We start from the raw sequence: 17,392 nt of genomic DNA, 5'->3' as shown, positions 1-17,392 counted from the left end.
CTACACAACTCACTCTGCACCATGCCACTTTACTCTAGTAATCTAGGACCCACTTCTCCACTCTGATACTCTACTATTCCACTCTGCCATAACTCTACTACACTACTCCACTCTATGCCACTCCACGACAATCTACTTCGCTCTACGCAACTACCTCTACAACACTCCTCGTTACTTTACTACACTCTATACCACTCCACTCTACGCCTCTCCACTCTAACTCACTGTGCTACTCCACTCTGACACTCTTCTCCCTCCACGCTACTCTGCGACGCCCCACTCTATGCCACTCTGCGCAGCATCACGCCACTCCACCATTTAGCCAGGCTGAACAGTAGCCACGCTGGTGTCCAACATGGCTAAAGCACATTGGCAAAGCCAATAGCTCTTGCATTGGCGAGACCTATTGGATTTGCCAATGCTATTTAAGCTAGGTGCCAAGCTTGCTGGCATACACACATATTATATATGTGCATGTGCACATAGTGTCTGTCATATTGAAATTCTCCAATTAGAAAAGACAAACCAATCTAAAGCAAAAAATGCTTAGCTACTCCTTCCCTAAACAAATAGTAAGAATAAGTGATCCTAGAACATCTGTCAACAGGAAGATGAAAGGAGGACATCATCATCAGTAGGAATTATGGTGAAAATAAGATGTTCAGGTTGAAGAGCAGATTCAGAGTAATATTCATTGTTGCATCGTTCATTACTAAAATGATACACCTTATTCAAATATTATACTTAGGATTATGATATACTAATTATAACATAATAAATATTGCGTTCATATTGATGATGAAGGTTCATGATGGGGTCCGTTATTATCATGTAATAGCAAGTGATTCTCAAAAAGATCTGCCACATTATTAACAGTCCTTTAGTCCTGTAATTACAACAAATTATCTCTACAAAGGGGGAAGTTACATTTGGGGTCTAGAGAAATCTACTGTATGTTTGGCCCCCAAAAAGTTGGAGTTTCACAGCAAGGAGAATCGTTCCATATATTCTCTCTGTGGAAACAGGTAGAGGTTAATTAGGCTCACCATATGTGTTTATATGGACTTCCAGGTGAACGTAGATAGGGTTCCCTATCCTGGAATGTGGTGAGTGTGGCTCAGTGCGTTGGAGTATTCCTGAGATTTTAGATGCTGTTCAGTCCTTGAGGTTTTGGCCAGCACTGTGTCATGGTTCCTTCCTAGAGCTAGTGGTTGCCATTTCATTTGCAAAGAACATTCTACAATGAGACAGCACCAGTATTTTACTACTGATGCCCCATATTTCAAGAATTACCACTAGTTTGCCAGTGTCAGTATTTTGTTATAGAAGTCTGTTATACCAAATATTACTTTTAATATGGCAGCCAGCCAGCACCATCATTTTCCAGTGGGTATCCTTATATGCAAAGTATTATCTAGTACACCAGTACCAAGTATTACCTCTAATATGTCAGTACCAAGTATTACTTCCACTATGCCAGCATTTTGAGTGTCGCTGTAAGCCAAGAATTACCTTCAGTAAGCCAGAGAAAACTGTAGTCTCATAAGCATAACACCACATTTTCAATCACTCATTCTCACTTGCATTCAATCACTCACTTATGCTCACTTACGTCCTCTAACTCGCATCTTCTCACAGACTAATTCTCAATCACTCTCACCCATTAACCTCACTTACTTGCACTAACTTACTCTCACCCCCTTATACTTATTCTCACTGCTTCTCACTCACTCATTCTCACTTAATTACACTTGCTGTCATTCACTCACACTCATTCTTTCACTCATTCTCGCATTCCTTCTCACATTCATTCTCAATTAATCTCTCACTGTTTCTTGCACATGCTCTCTCGTTGCTCAAACGCTCCTTTTCTTGCATCCTCACATTTAATAACTTATTCTTACTTTCTCATTCACCTGCATTCACTCTTACTCTCACTCCTTCATTCTCAATTGCTCTCTCTCTCTCTCATACTGACACCCACTGCTTCACATTTCACACACATAGGCACACAGACAGGCTTGCACAAACACCATTCAAAAGCACTTTTCGCTGTAAGTTGCTTCCTGCGTGTAGGAAAGTAGGATCTGCTTTCATGATTTACCCTACTTTTTGCTAGTGTCAGTCTGTTTTTGTGAATAGTCTGGCTGGAATCCTGCTAATCTGTACCCAAGCCACTATGCTCCCTCCCGAAATCTGCTAAGATAAGTACTTTGGTACCTCCACAATTGGCTACTGGTGTACCCTTGAAAGTCTCTAGTATATGGTACTGAGGTATCCAGGGCATATGTACACCAGGGGCCGTCCTTGGGCTGCAGCATGTATTATGCCACCCATGAGAGACCACTCAAACTGTGACTACAGGCCTGCCATCACAGCCTGTGTAAGCAAGTGCTACCACCACTTAATACAGATTTGTTTCCTTATATCTGCTACACTCAAAACCTATACGGCACCCCTAAGGCAGGCCTTTCAATCCTGAAGGCAGGGTGCCTGATTAGAAGCGTGAGGGTGCCCCTGCATGAGCAGGACACCGATACAAACCCCGGAGTTGATTCTCCAGGCTTTGTAAGTGCAGTCAGCCATTTAAAAACATATAGTAGACATCAGTCATTATGAGATGTCTAACTCTATAGTGCTGCACCAAACCCGGTCATGTTTGGTATAAAACATGTTGAAATCATACACCAACACTGATTCCAGTGTTGGAAGTATGATCCCTTGTACTGGGGGCTCCCTTGGGGTACCCCCCTGTACTCTCAATTACAGCCTTTAAGGGTCGGACAGCAAGCTAGTGCTGCTGCTGACCACAGGCATGATTTTGCCCTCCTGCTGCTGAGCCAAGCTCAAGCAGGGGAAGGTAGAACAATAGGTTTTCCTGTTGCAGGGAGGTGTGACCACCTCCCATACAGGACTTAGTGTATTGGGCTGGGGTGGGGGCACTTGCCAGCTTCACCATACTGCTTTGAAGGGCACAGTTGGTGCCCTCCTTGCATACTCTAGTTAGAACCAGTTCTGGGAGCCCTTGGCTCCTGCTCTGATGCAAAACTGGACAAAGGACATGGGAGTATCCTCCCCTCTGTCCAGCCCCTCCTCTGGGAGCGACCCCTGAGACTTCCTAACCCCTTTCTTAGGGTATAAAAGGGCTTACCTGTGGGTGGGTCCTCAGATTCGTAGTGGGACAAGACTCAAGCCTGACACCACGTCACTCTTCGACCATTTGGACACTTGGACTTTACCTGGAACCGAGACTGCATCAAGGAAGACTCCTGCTGCTCCTAGTCTTGCTGTTCTGCAAGTCTTCTGCATTGTCTGTGCTTCTTCCAGGCTCTTCAACAGACTTGTGGGCATCAAGGACACCAAAAGTAATCTCCCTTGGAGTGAAGGAGTCACTCCCCTGCATCTGCAGGCGCCCCAACAAAGCTGACCAGTCTGCTGCTCCTGAAGTCCCACGGACTTCAACAGGATCAGCAACACAGGTGGTAGTTCTGCAACTCCATTGAAGCCTGACCTGCCCTCTCTGCAACTTTGAGGCCAGTATCTCTTGTCGGAACCACTGGGACCAAACCCCTGTGCACTACATTGACTTGCTATTGCCATAACTTGTTGGCTCTGCACTCTAGAGATCTTCCGGCTACTAGATGCTCCACCCTCCAGCATCTCTTCCTAACGAGATCTTTGTCCTCACTGCATCCTCTGTACCGTGGGCCTTCATCTTTGGTGAGCTGCTTGAGGTCCTCTTGTGACTCCTGTGCCTTTGGCCTGTGGATCCTCTTGAGGCTCTTCTCCCGCTTCAGTTGGATCCCCTGCTTGCTCGGGGCCAGCTCTGACTCCTGCTCTTGGTGAGTCCCCTGGACCTTGCTGGTCCCAACGTCGTCCCTTCTTCGTTTTCCACATCTGTTGCTGCTGCCAAGGCTTGTTGGTGCACCTGCTGGAAACCGTCCCCCTAGTTCTCGACTTCCAATGTGGGACAGCTTGTGCGCGGCTCCTCGTCTTCCTCAGCCTTGCCTGGTCCCCACAGCTGCAATGACAAGGACTCCGTCAGTACTCCTGCATCTTCCATCATCAGTGGGCATTGCTCTTCCATGTCTCCTGGTCACACCCGAGTGCATAAACTCTGTCCCCTCTGCTTGCAGGTTCCTCTTGTCACCCTTGGATTCCACTGAACTTTTGTACCTTCTTCGCCAACGGCATCTTTTCTGAAGTCCTTCATTGTGGTCTGTGGCGGTTTCCGACATCACTTCGCACCTATGCACCCGGCTTCTCTGGTGCTGGTATCCTGGATCCTGGGGTATCCACAGATGGGGTGACTCCCCAACCTTCTGTCTTCCACAGGGTTTCTTCAGGGACCACTGGGAAGGGTCCTTCTTCTTGAAAACTGCTACCGCGACTTTCCCATTAACTTCTATTGAGTACGCTGATGTGTTCCCACTTTGCACACAGCCTCCACGGGCTTCCTGGGTACTTACAGTGGGTGGTTCCTTGGGTCCCCAGCTCTTCTGAATCTTCTTGTCCAATTCTGACTTCGGTCGCAGTTCGCATTCCACTTTCTTAGTATATGGTTTGGTTTCCCACTGGAGTCCACTGTGTAGTGTGCTTACTTACCTTTTGCAACTGAAGTATTGTTGTGTATTTGTGTTGATATCTCGGGTTAGGAGATATACCGATGTGTTAGTGAGTGTTGTGTAATAAATAGACATTTTTATAACTTCACAGTGTGTTTTTTTCATTTAAGCTACACTACATGATTGGATCTGGTGAAACAAGCTGCTTAACACTCCTTCTAGACTAAGCCTGAAGGCTGCTCTTCACAGCTACCACTTAGAGATCTTTCTAAGGCTGTCCAAGACCACTAAAACCACCATAAGGGTTGTCTGGATTATTGCAAGGTGTCTCACTTAAATAAGTGTGACCCATATACGGAGCCAGCCTCCTACAATGCGCAGGTCTGGTTTGTATTCCTGTGGTACCATTTACCCATAGGCAGCCACACTGCTCCTTCCCGCTTCAAACAACACTGAAACATGAAACTGAAACTTTGAACCTGTTAATTGCAGGCAGCAGGTTTCAGTCTCTGATACAGCACTCAGGGCTACCTTTAGCTGTGACCAGGCACTTAAGCATGCCAGACCCCTAATTCCAGAGCTGGAACTTCATTAGCCCTGGAAAACCACTCAGATGGCTGGTGCAAGGTGCCTTCATGTGCCATCACACAGCGTCACTGGCTGCTGCTGAACCTAAAGGTCAGTATTTTATGATGACCGTGAATAAATGAAAAAAATTTTATTCACTGTTGGTATAGAGCTTCATGGTCTGGATGGAGGAGGTATCCTCTTTAGTCACACATTTGTCAAGAGGTATACCTGCAGGCTACCTGCCGGTATTCCTCTTGACGATTGACCTGCTGGTTTATCTCATGACGGCTGTGTGACTACAGAGGTTACCACCTCCGTCCGGACCATGAAGCTCTAGTTCCCTAGAGTTAAGGAATCATGATTACCTGGGTTGTCATACTAGAATTCACATTCGGACAACTCTGCACTTCACACTTACTTTCTGTTAGAAGTAGTGATCGGATCCCCTTTTGCCCTGATGAATGGCCCGGACCAGTATCAGCATGTATGTGGGCAGAAACATCTTGGCTTAACATGTATGGCTGTGTCATTGTACCTGTTTACCATCCCCTTTGTAAGTTTTAGTTGTACATAAGGTGCCCACTATTAAAAGTATTAACATGTTTAGTTTTTGTCATGAACTCCCTTTGAATGAGGTTGAGTCTTTCCTAATAGTCCCATCTTACCACGGTGAGATTAGGTTGGTAATGATGAAGAATGCCAGAACTAGTTGGTGAGGCCTCCTCATCCAATCTAATTGGCACTTTAGGATCAATATATATGCCTTTGTGATTCCAAGTGAATGTTTTTTTCAGGACTTACTTCATTATTGTCTTGGTGGTGGTGGAGGGGAATTGGTCTGATACTGTTGGCCATCTCACTTTGTGTATATCTTGATTTTTGCAGAGGGTGTGCTTTGCTGTACCTCCACCTCTCCTCTTGTGTTATGTTGTATCTAAGTCAATCTAAAGTTAGCTGTGGAGCTGGTCCTCCTGCATCAACTCATTGCCTCTATTCCTGTAGGCCTCCAGAAGGTGTCCGACAAGTTGTTAAATCTCCTCCTAATAGTACCTTTTATACATTGAGAGGAGGAGACCCACCAAGTTTGGGATGCTCCATAGTGTTGCTGCCCCATCTGCAAAACCTTTTTTTCTGGCATCATTAGTCCAACTTTCATTTTCTAAAGGAGGTAAGACAACTGTGCCTTGTGAGGTACTGGAAAAGCGCCAAACTCCCTGTTGTTTTTGGGAATAAGGTATTCATGAGTTCTTCTGAAATGGACTCCTCAGAGGAAAGCCTTGTCTTCTTGAGGGGTGTGGGATCAGGCTCCTGTGTTGGTACAGTATAGAGTTAGCTCTGCCTTGCACCTGGGATCTCTTGGAGTCAGTAGTTTGCCAACTTTGACACCAACCATTTTGGGTTGCTAACTTTTCCAATGCCCTTTCAGGTCATGGCTACTGAGCCAAAAGTGTCTCTCCATGCCAAGCAGGCTTGATGACGCTAGCCATAGCTGTATGTCAAGGTCTCTCAAGTTACTTCTTGGGGCTCAATTCCTGACTCCTTCGGGAGTAGTACTCCGCTTTTACATGAGACCAGAGGGTCAGTCCTGTTGTGCTGGAGAATTTACTGGTGTTTTTGGGGTGATCTTTGACCACTGTGCCTGCTTCCCTCCCCCCCCCCTCCCCCCCCCTCCCGAGTATCCTTTCTTCTATAGTTTGGATCCCTCTCAGGAAAGCGTGTCAGGGCTTTCATCAACTTGTCCCTTCTGCATCCTGTAGTGTGCACATCGTCTCTCCCTCCTATCTTGAATAGTTTTCACGCTCTTAAATGCCCCAAACACAAAGCAAGTGGATTCCTTGTGGCCCGTCCACTTTTACTCTTCTTTGCTTACTCTACTTACTACACTCATGCATTGGGGAGAAAATACAATCAAAGGTGGAGTCTTTGTCCTGATTTATTGTGGGATTCAGGGAGGAGTAACACAACATCTCAAGACAGAAAACAACTTTGAAGAAAAACAGCTTGCAAACATCCACACCCAACACTTGATGCAGGGGTATGCAGAGCTTGTGAATTTACAGCACTCTAAGGTACAACTTGACCGTTGCAGGGTAAGTAATGTTTTCCTTCGGCTTATATCATTCTATGACGCTGCTCCTGTTTGGTTAAAGTTGTGAGCATTTTTAGCCTCAAGTGCAGCCCAGGGAATGAAAGTGCAGTCTGTTCAAGACCCAGCATTTATAGAAGACTTAGTTAGCCTGATGCTTCAGATGAGATTCTGTGAGTCTTCTTTCCCCTTAACCTAGCTGTGCTTGTACTCTTTGAAAAGTGCAATTGAAAATGTTTTTTCTGTGTAGCTCATTTGCAAATTTGACTTAAGCTTTCTTGTTAGCATAACAATGCTTAAGTCTTCAACACATGGCAATCTTTTTAAAGTCCGATCTTGTGCATCTGAGCTCATTCTAGATGGTCACTTCCACATCAGCATATTGTCACTGTGAAGAAAATGTGTTAATTTGTGAGAACAGAACATTACATATCCTGCCCAAACTTCCCCTCATTAGATGTCACTGCTTTTAACCTCCAGACATGTCAGACCAAGTCCCAAAATATCCTAGATAAGGTAAACTGATCTGATTAAACCGCTAAACTGGACGAAACTGAGATTAACTGAAGGTCTTACTTTGAACCTCTGAACACCTCTTCTGGTGAAATATTGGTATTTACACAGTGTGTGGTAGAATAGCTGAGATGTTTGACACCAAAAACCATTATCGATGTGAAAATATGAGTTGATTATTAGTACAGCAGCTTGAATTGATGATGGTTGTGGCGCATTGCATCTCAGATTACACATATACCATTGAAGTGTCCCTTTGTGAGCACACCACTCCTAAAATCTGACATACAAGCACTATCAGTCAGTGAGGAATAGCCAATTTCCCAGCTCCATTCTATGTTCCATAGTAACAACTCCGCTGTTAAGCTTGTCCAAGTTGGGAAGCCCTGGAGAGATTCATTTCACTGGGATGTGAAGGAGTAGCTGACCCTCAAGTATTATATGCCTTTACCAATGTAAGGGAGCCTTCACATGAAACATGGTTCCAATATTTTCAGTTAACCGAATTGGCAAAAGTTAGCTTTATCAGAATTGGGAGCACGTGGAAATTGACGCCCTTTAAAAAGTTAGCACGCTACAGCAGTGAAATTAAAGTTTTGAACTCTGCAGTCTGTAAGTTGTTGGTTGTTACACTAGCCTGCATTCTTGCTCTTATGGATAGCATGAAATTCTAATTCAGCTATGAACACATTTTCCCCTAAAGGTTTGTTTGAAGATATGATTCTGGTAGTCCGTAATAGGAGATGTGCCCATCATACTCTGCAGTGTTCTCTATATGACTTGGAGTCCATTAAAATACTGAAAACCTGACTGGTATACAGAACATTTTCCTGAATGTATTTTCTCTCTTTTGATTTATTCAGGTGTTTGGGGAAGCGCCTTTTCCATCTTGTTTAACAGAGTGCTTGGCGTATCCACTAAGTCCCAGAATACAGGATCTACAATGGAAGAAGAATTAGGTAACAATGTACAGTAATCAAAAAACGTGAATACCGGGCAAGTTTCCCCCTGGCATATGGGGGACGCTGGTGTTTTATGGGATGGGTTGGCATCACTTGCATAAACGCATTCTCTTTTTTAAACCTGTTTCTGCAAGAACTGACACAACATTTTGATAATGTATGCTGTTGCAAAACAAAGCCATTCTCTGGGGGCATTGCTGGGCATGAGTCAAAGGCTTCCAGTTAAAAAGGTGGCATATGGTGTTTTGCTAGTTCTTAAAGGTAATGCAGAGTCGAAAGACGAGGTTGGTAAAGTAGCTTGCAGCATCTGTTACATGCATTCGTTCTAGATAAGGTGTTTTCTGTGCACCTGCACCTCTTCTATCTTGCAAGTTCTGTTGCTGGTATTTATACATTCCAGTGTGAAGCTTTTTGAATAGTGCCACCATGCACAGCTTAAAGACATTGTACATTCCAAACAAGGTGGAGGGGAACAATACCAGGGCACAAATACGCAGTAGCAAAATCAGTGTATATTTTTCATTTACTAACGTCCTTTGCATGCAATCTTTTCTTCTTATTGTCCCCACTGATTTCTCTTAGGCTTTCTCTGTGCTGCTTTTAATTCATTTGTAACTCTTGTGTTCTCCTGCCCCATCTCTAATTCTCTAATTCTCTCACTATCTCTACTTCTCTCAACTGTCTCACATCTTGCCAGTCTCACCTTCATCTCCCAGTATTACAAACTCATTTCCACATTTGCTTTTGTTGTCCCATCACTGTGTCTTTAGGTTTGCTTTGGACTTCTACTTTTGTCCTTTGCTTACCTCCACCTCTCCCAGTCTTGATTTAACCACCTTCCCTTAATTCCGGCTTTTTCAACTGTTTTCTGGTAGTTTCTAGCTCTCCTACACATTTGACACCACTTACAGTCCAGGTAAAGTGACTGCCTCAACCAGTAAGTCCCCGGCTACACTTCTGGATCTGTTTGGAAGCATCCAAACCATTGATGACATGGCCGTAGAAAGACTGATGTGCATGGTCATGCAGACTGATGAGTTAACTTTGCCATCTCCAACAGAGCATGGACATGGTAAGCTAGTGGTCTCCCTGCATACACCATGCGGAGGGCGAGCTTACCTTTGGTGAAGATTTGTAGGGTCCTACAGGCTATTTGGATTTAACTTTGAGGAGAATGCTCATCCGCTAACTGCCCGGTTAAGGGGTATAATGACAAAACTTGGGTCTCATGGAACGGGTATGTCTATTCGAGCAATCTGTCTGTGTGCTACTAGTCCCCCTGCAGTCCACTATCAGACAACCAGAACAGAGCCCAAAAGTGTCTCACAAAAAGGTAGTAGAGGTGCCGAAATTGTAGAGCAAAGATTCAAGTTTCTATCAAAATGTTAGATTTTGCCTAACTAGTAGGCAAGGTAAACTCTTACTCTGATTTTCTACTACCGAAATAAACAAACAGACTTCCTCTGAAGGAGACACAGAGTTGCAAGGCATGTACCCTTCAGGAGACATATACAGACCATTTGTGGTTTATAAATCTAGGAAAATGCCAGCATCTGGTTTATAAGAGTGGAAGAGACGAGATTGTCAACCTCTTAAGTCATCATCTCCTTTATGACTGGAGTCATTCCCTGTCCGGAGACTTATCTGAAAGGTATCACTTTGGCACATCCCTGCGAGCATTGTCCAAAAATAGCTTGGTTTCCAACTCTGGGATGGCGTTTGGGTAAATCAATACATAGGGGTTGCAGGCTAAAGGATCGTGTTCTGATCGTAAGCACTGCATGCTGATGTGACATGGATCCAACAAAGACATCTTTATAGGGCTATTTGAGCAGAGATAGGCTCCGAAAATCTTAGTAGAAGGCATTAGACCTAGTTCTTATTGAAATTGTAGGTGTTTTATCAGTGAAGCACCAAGATGAGCTCCGGCTCCACATTGATGGATTGTGGCAGATGAGCAGTTAAGGTGAAGCTGCATTGTGCTTGAATGCTATTGATTGGGAAAAGTTTTTTTTGATCCAGTCTGCACCGTTGAGGACATTCATAAGGTGAGGAATCTGTGAGGAGCTATAGCATCCACCAAAAATATTGTTACTGAAGATTGGTAACGTTTTGTTCGAGACATGTAAGCTGTAGGTCACACCCTGTGCTTACGCCTGCAATCTAGTGTTGGATCCGGATGTTTGTAAGTTGTTTTTCTTCAAAGCAGTCTTCCCAGTCACGAGGTAAGGTGACTCCTCCTTTCGTTGATAGTGGGCATGGGCATCGAATCCATTGGGTTTTTTTTTCTGTCATTGGGTTCGGGCGTGAATTGCTGTGCTCCGGTTCAACACCATTCTCGGGTTCCCCTCGGTGCGCAATCCCCTTACCCTCGATGGTATTGTTATTCGATTGCGTTTTCCATTCTCCACGTATCGTTTAGGGTCAGAAAAAGCTTTCGATCGGAAACTTCATGGAAGGCCGTTTGGCCTAGCCGCATCAAGCTACCTTGCATTCGATGGAACGGACTTCATTTAAATTCTGCCCTCGATGCCACGCCAAGTACCGCGCAGCGACTCGCACGAAGTCTGCAACTTGTGCCTCTCTCCAGAGGACAACAAACAGAACTGTGATGCGTGCCAATCCTTCCGATCCAAGAGAACGCTCCGTGACCGTCGGGCTCGACGCCACAAAATGTAACACAGCAGCTCCATTCCGAATCTCTTGGGAGAAGACTCCAAACCAGACTTCTATGATGAACTAGGAACCGAGGAAGAAGAGGAGCCGATTTTCGTGTCAGAAGCTGACTCCGACATGGACGAGGAGCATCCGCATTGTCAGCGGACCGCGAGAACTGATCCTCCCCTGCACCCAACTCCCCCTCTACCCAAGAAAAAGGCTCCTGTCCCTTCTCTGCTTTCGTGCCAAGGTCAGCACCGAGATCACGTTTCCAACGCCCCGCCTTTGGGCCTGACACCGAAACAAATATCAAAGCCTTCCAGCTCCGGATCGAGTCAGCTGCATTCGGACACCGAGCCGAAACAACTCCTTCGATACTGAAACCGAAACAATATTCGGATCTGAAGACTTCGGCGCCGAAAACCTCAGCTCTTAAAATATTGGCCCCCAAAGATAAAACGACTCTTACTCCTTCAAAGGAGCCTCGTTTCGACAGCCCCCCTTCAAACCCGGACCCGAAACAGAAAGAATTGGTGATCAATCCCAAAACCGAACATATCTACGCCAAATTGCCATCAAAACTCAGACCGGATTCGGGGAACATCTATCACATTCCTCTTCAGAGGAAAAAGGTTGACACTAACCCTTCTCCTCCCCCTTTATCACCTCCTTCCCCAACAAACCCAAATTTGTTAAAACCACCCACAAATTCACCACCACAAACACCTGACAGCCAGGATCATGTGGACAGAGAAGATGTTAGTTCTGATCCATGGACTGATTATATCACGGATCCAAACACCGATAATGATCCAGACCTATACCCTACAAAGCCCTCTCCACCTCATGATAATGTAGAGTATATAGAACTAATAAATAGGGCTGCTGAATATCATGGAGTTCAGCTTCATAAAGACTCACTTGAGGAGGATTTTCTCTTTGATACACTGAGCTCTCCCCAAAGATCCACTCACGCATTTCCTATGCTTAAGGGTATGCTTAGCCACGCGGACGACATCTTCTAAGATACGTGTTCGTGCACAAATCCTTACACCAAGGGTAGATTAAAAAAATATAAGGGTGCTCCATCGGATCCAGTTTACTTCAAGGATCAATTACCCTTAGATTCGTTAATGGTTTCTAATGCCCGTAAACGGGCAAACTCACATCGGGGATGCCCCTCCTCCAGACCAGGAATCTAAATTGATACATGCCTCAGGGAAAAGAGTAGCTACACAGGCAGCCAATCACTGGTGTATTGCCAATACCCAGGCTCTCTTAGCCAGATACGACCGAGGGCACTACAACGAATTGGAACAATTGCTCCAATTTCTCCCTGATGAACATAAGTCTAAGGCACATGACCTAGTTCAGTAAGGAAAGCTAATTTCCAATGCATCTTTTAGATGCGCTTTAGATGCAGCTGACACTGCAGCTCATGCAATCAACACCAGTGTCTTGCTAAGAAGACACGCCTGGCTTAACATTTCAGGGTTTAAACCCGAAGTACAGGCTTCTATTTTGAACACACTCATTGATAAGGGGCATCTCTTTGGTCCTGTTGTTGACACTTCCTTAGAAAAGATGAAAAAGGACACAGACGTGGCAAAATCAATGGGAGCCCTACAGTCCCCATCTAATAGGGGTTCTTTTCATCGCTTCTTCTACAGGGAGGGGCTCCAAAAATGTATCCACAGACGACACATCTACATCATATTAAAACCAACACTCCGTCATCCTCTTCAAGAGGTTACTTTCAAGGCGGATTTAGAGGCAATAATGACAGAGTGACTTGCCTCCCCTTCCCCCGATCATTCCACACCTTTTGGGGGACGTCTCTCAATTCCGCCCCATCTGGCATACAGTAACTTCAGACAGATGGGTCCTAGGAATTATCCAATCTGGTTATTGCCTGGAGCTTACAGACAATCCCTCAAACATCCCTCCACGTTCACACAAAATGTCACCAGAGCATCTACACCTCCTGAAAGAAGAGGTTCAATTTCTTTGCCAAAAGGGAGCTATAGAGCCTGTGACATTACAATATCAAGGCTCGGGCGTGTACTCCCTATACTGTCTCATACCCAAAAAAGATGGCTCTCTCAGGCCTATATTAGACCTCAGAGAACTAAATCAATATATTCACTCAGATCACTTTCATATGGTCACTCTTCAACAAGTGCTCCCACTCCTACAGCAAGGCGACTTTATGTCTACTCTAGACTTAAAGGATGCATACTTCCATATTCCAAAACAGCCCGCTCATTGCAAATATCTCAGGTTTGTGTTAGCGGGACAACACTACCAATTCAAAGTGCTTCCATTCGGAGTCACCACTACTCCCAGAGTATTCACTAAATGCCTAGCAGTAGTTGCTGCTCACCTGCGAAGACATCATATGCATGTCTTCCCGTACTTGGATGACTGTCACACCTTGCACAAGTCATTTCGCTACATCACAATATTTATCTCCTGGCAGAACACCTTCCAGGAGTAAACAATCAAATCGCAGACCTCCTCAGCAGGCAGAGACAACTGATTCACGAATGGGAACTTAACCCTCAAGTTCTCCTCCCATTCTTTCATATGTGGGGTTTTCCACAGATAGATCTGTTCGCCACACACGAAAACGCAAAATGCCCAAACTTCGCCTCCAGGTATCCGCACCCTTTGTCCAAAGGCAGTGCACTATGGATGAATTGTTCAGGGATATTTGCCTACGCTTTTCCGTCTCTTCCACTCATTCCAATGGTGGTTCGGAAGCTCAGACAAACATCCCTCACACTGATCTTAGTAGCTCTCACATGGGCCCGTTAACCATGGTTCACTACCCTGTTGGAGCTCTCAGTAGTTCCTCATCAAAAACTACATCTCGCACCCAGTCTCCTCACACAGAGCCATGGAGACATAAGACACCCGGATCCCAAAGAACTCAACCTAGCAATCTGGTTCCCTGAAATCCATAGTGTTTGGTTATCTGACCCTTCCACCAGACTGTATGAACATCATTAAAGAGGCCAGAGGGCCTACTACAAGGGCCTTCTACCCAGCTTAATGGAAGCAGTTTGTTATATATTGTTAAAAACAACCATATCAATCCATTAGAATCTTCCATTCAAAATATCATTTGCTATTTACTACGCTTGCAGCAATCAGGATTGGCTTACACATCCATTCATTTACATCTCGCTGCAATAGCTGCATTCCTTAAACGAAACAGCATCTGTCACTTTTTATAGGACCGGTTATCAAAGCTTTTATGGAAGGACTCAAGAGTTATTCCACCAAGACTTCCACCTGCTCCAGTGTGGAATCTTAAAATTGTCCTTACCAGACTAATGGGTACACCTTTCGAGCCATTGCATGGATGTGAACTTCAAATTCTCACTTGGAAAGTTGCTTTCCCCATTGCTATTACATCACTGAGGCGAGTCGGTGAGCTTCAGGCACTAACCATAGAGGAACCTTTTTTCCAACTCCACAAGGACAAAGTGGTTCTTCGCACTAACCTTAAGTTCTTACCTAAAGTAGTATCTGCCTTTCACATCAATAAATTTGTTGAGTTACCCGTGTTCTTTCCTCAACCAGATTGAGTAGCAGAACGAGCTCTACACACTTTAGATGTTAAAAGAGCGTTATTATATTGCATAGAAAGAACAAAACCATTTTGTAAAACAAAACAACTCTTTGTGGCTTTTGCTCCACCACACAAAGGCAATCCTATATCTAAATCTGGTATTGCTCGGTGGATTGTCAAATGTATTCAAACATTTTATGCTAATGCGAAAAGAACTTTAACAATACTGCCTAGAGGGGGAGGAGCCTAGCGCTTGACCAAGATGGCCGCGTGAGCTTTGAGCTCCCGAGACCCACGCGCCCTCCGTCGACTATCCTGTCTTTAATCCTGTTTTATATGCACGGCATCTTGCAGATGACTCGTTATGGAGGCGATTGATGCTGCCCGATTTCGGATCGTCCACCGGGAACCGGAGTTATGCACGGCGGAAGATTGAGGCCTATCTCCGAGGGATGCCAGGGGCTGGCGTTGGCAGGATGCCCGACCTCTAATTGAACAACAGCGGCCAGGCGAGGTGTGAACTGTCGGACGGAGGTCCCCGTCCTTTCAGTTTCACTTTCTCGCCCTTTGTCTGCCTTGGCCCGGGAGTGCTTTCGGCTGCTTTATTATCCTCTGGATGCTCTGCGCCCTACTCTGCCGGGCTATTGCAGAACTGATTTCTCCTGATCCCTCTTACTGAGAGAGGGCCGTCTTTTTGCACCGGCCTGCTTGGTGCCAGACATGTCGGGTAAAGCGGAGGTGGATCGGCTGAAATCCAAGGCTACCAGGCGGGGAGCCTATACTCAAGCCAATAATATGGACCGCTATGCCCAGCAGAAGGGGTCGCCTGGTGGATCGAGCCAGTCGCCGGATGTAGAGAAGACTGCCTCACCCTCGGCCTCGGAGCCCTCGTTGCAGGATGTCATGGGCGCGCTCGAAGGGATGCAGGCTTCGATTGGGAGACAGTTTGATGCCCTGGCGCAGAAAGTGGATACCATCTTGGTGGACGTTAACCTGATCCGCGCGGATTTGGGCAAAACTAATGAACGGGTTAAAACTCTTGATCTCAAGACCACGGGCCTCGCTGATGATGTCTCGGAACTTCAGACTGAGGTTCGTAAGCTGCGGGCCGAGAGTGACCTCTCCGCCCGTAGGCTCGAGGACTTTGAGAGCCGGGCCAGGCGCAACAACGTGCGCATTATCGGGGTCCCGGAGTCCTCGGACGAGATTTCTGTAGACCTGATCGTGGAGGACTTGGTGCTTAACCATCTGAAGCCTAAGGGCCTTGGGAAGTTTTTCGCAGTTGAGCGAGCTCACAGAGTGCCGGGTGGGAGGCCCAAGGTGGGAGCTCCACCGAGACCGATTGTCGCCCGGCTCTTTCACTTCCGAGATCGGGACGCTATCCTGCAAGCATCGCGGGTGATGGGCCCGGTCCCTTTTCAGAACGCGTCGGTGAGTTTCTATCCTGACTTCACCCAGCTGGTGCAAAAGCAAAGGCAGGGTTTCCTGGGGGTGAAGAGACGGCTTCGGGAGAGGGACCTGAAGTATGCCATGCTTTTCCCTGCCAGATTACGTGTGGTGTACGAAGACCGGACTTTCTTCTTTGAGTCGCCTGCTATGGCCGATGAATGGCTGGACGCTTTGCCCCGACGACGGACTGGCGAGGATGCTGCTGCAGACGGGGACAGTGGCCGGGATGGGCAAGGTTGATGCCTTTGGAGCCGGACTGACTTGATTTGGTTCTAGATAATGACTTGAACTGATTGCAGTAAATGCGGAGGGTTGCGGGAGGACGATGGGAGCTCTTTCCTCCCTCAGGGTACTTTTTGTAGATTTTGGTTTTGGTAGGGCGACAGGCACACTGCAAGTTGGGGGGGCTTTGTAAGCTGCAGCAGGGGTGCAGGGTGGGGGGGATAGTTGGGATTTTGGGTTTGTTGTTGGGGGGTTTGTTTCTGCAAGGCGTAGTCATCATTGTCAGGATTGTTCCATGGTGGCTCTTCGGGTGTGGGGTGGGCCTCTCTGTGTGTGGGGATGGGGGGTAGGGGTTTAAGTGTTCTTAGCTGGAATGTTAATGGTTTGGGGGATCGCATTAAGCGGGGATAGTCTTGCAGTTCTTGAAACGGTCTTTGCCGGATGTGGCCCTACTGCAGGAGACACACCTTATAGGTAATACTTGCTATGCTCTTAATAGGAAAGGTTACAAATTCATAGCTCACTCTGGATTCTCCTCCGGCTCCAGGGGTGTGGGCATCCTAGTTAGAGCTTCACTACCGTTCGAGGTGAACTCCACCATTGTTGATGATAGGGGGAGGTTTGTGGCGGTGGCGGGGAGGTGGGAAGGAAGAACTTTGGTTTTCGTTTCGGTCTATGTCCCTCCTGCCCTGCAGGCCTCCACGTTTACAGATCTGGGTAGGGCCTTGTTGGACCTCCCGGAGGGTATGCTAGTGGTGGGGGGTGACTTCAATGCTGTTGGCTCTGGGCT

At 46.2% G+C, this 17,392-nt stretch overlaps 1 protein-coding gene across 1 annotated transcript in view; it reads left to right on the top strand.

Annotated features, from left to right (window-relative positions):
- Window positions 1-17,392, top strand: part of PLA2G4A (phospholipase A2 group IVA) — a 737,221-nt gene that overhangs the window by 501,618 nt on the left and 218,211 nt on the right. The window contains exon 12 of the mRNA XM_085601661.1: window positions 8,598-8,693. Within this exon, the coding sequence (XP_085457787.1) occupies window positions 8,598-8,693 (96 nt within the window). The remainder of the gene's footprint in view (window positions 1-8,597; window positions 8,694-17,392) is intronic.

The sequence above is a fragment of the Triturus cristatus genome, chromosome 4_2, assembly GCF_964204655.1.
Source record: "Triturus cristatus chromosome 4_2, aTriCri1.1, whole genome shotgun sequence".
Lineage (NCBI taxonomy): Eukaryota > Metazoa > Chordata > Amphibia > Caudata > Salamandridae > Triturus > Triturus cristatus.
Note: the sequence above shows the minus strand (reverse complement) of the source record. Positions and strands in the feature narration are given on the sequence as shown.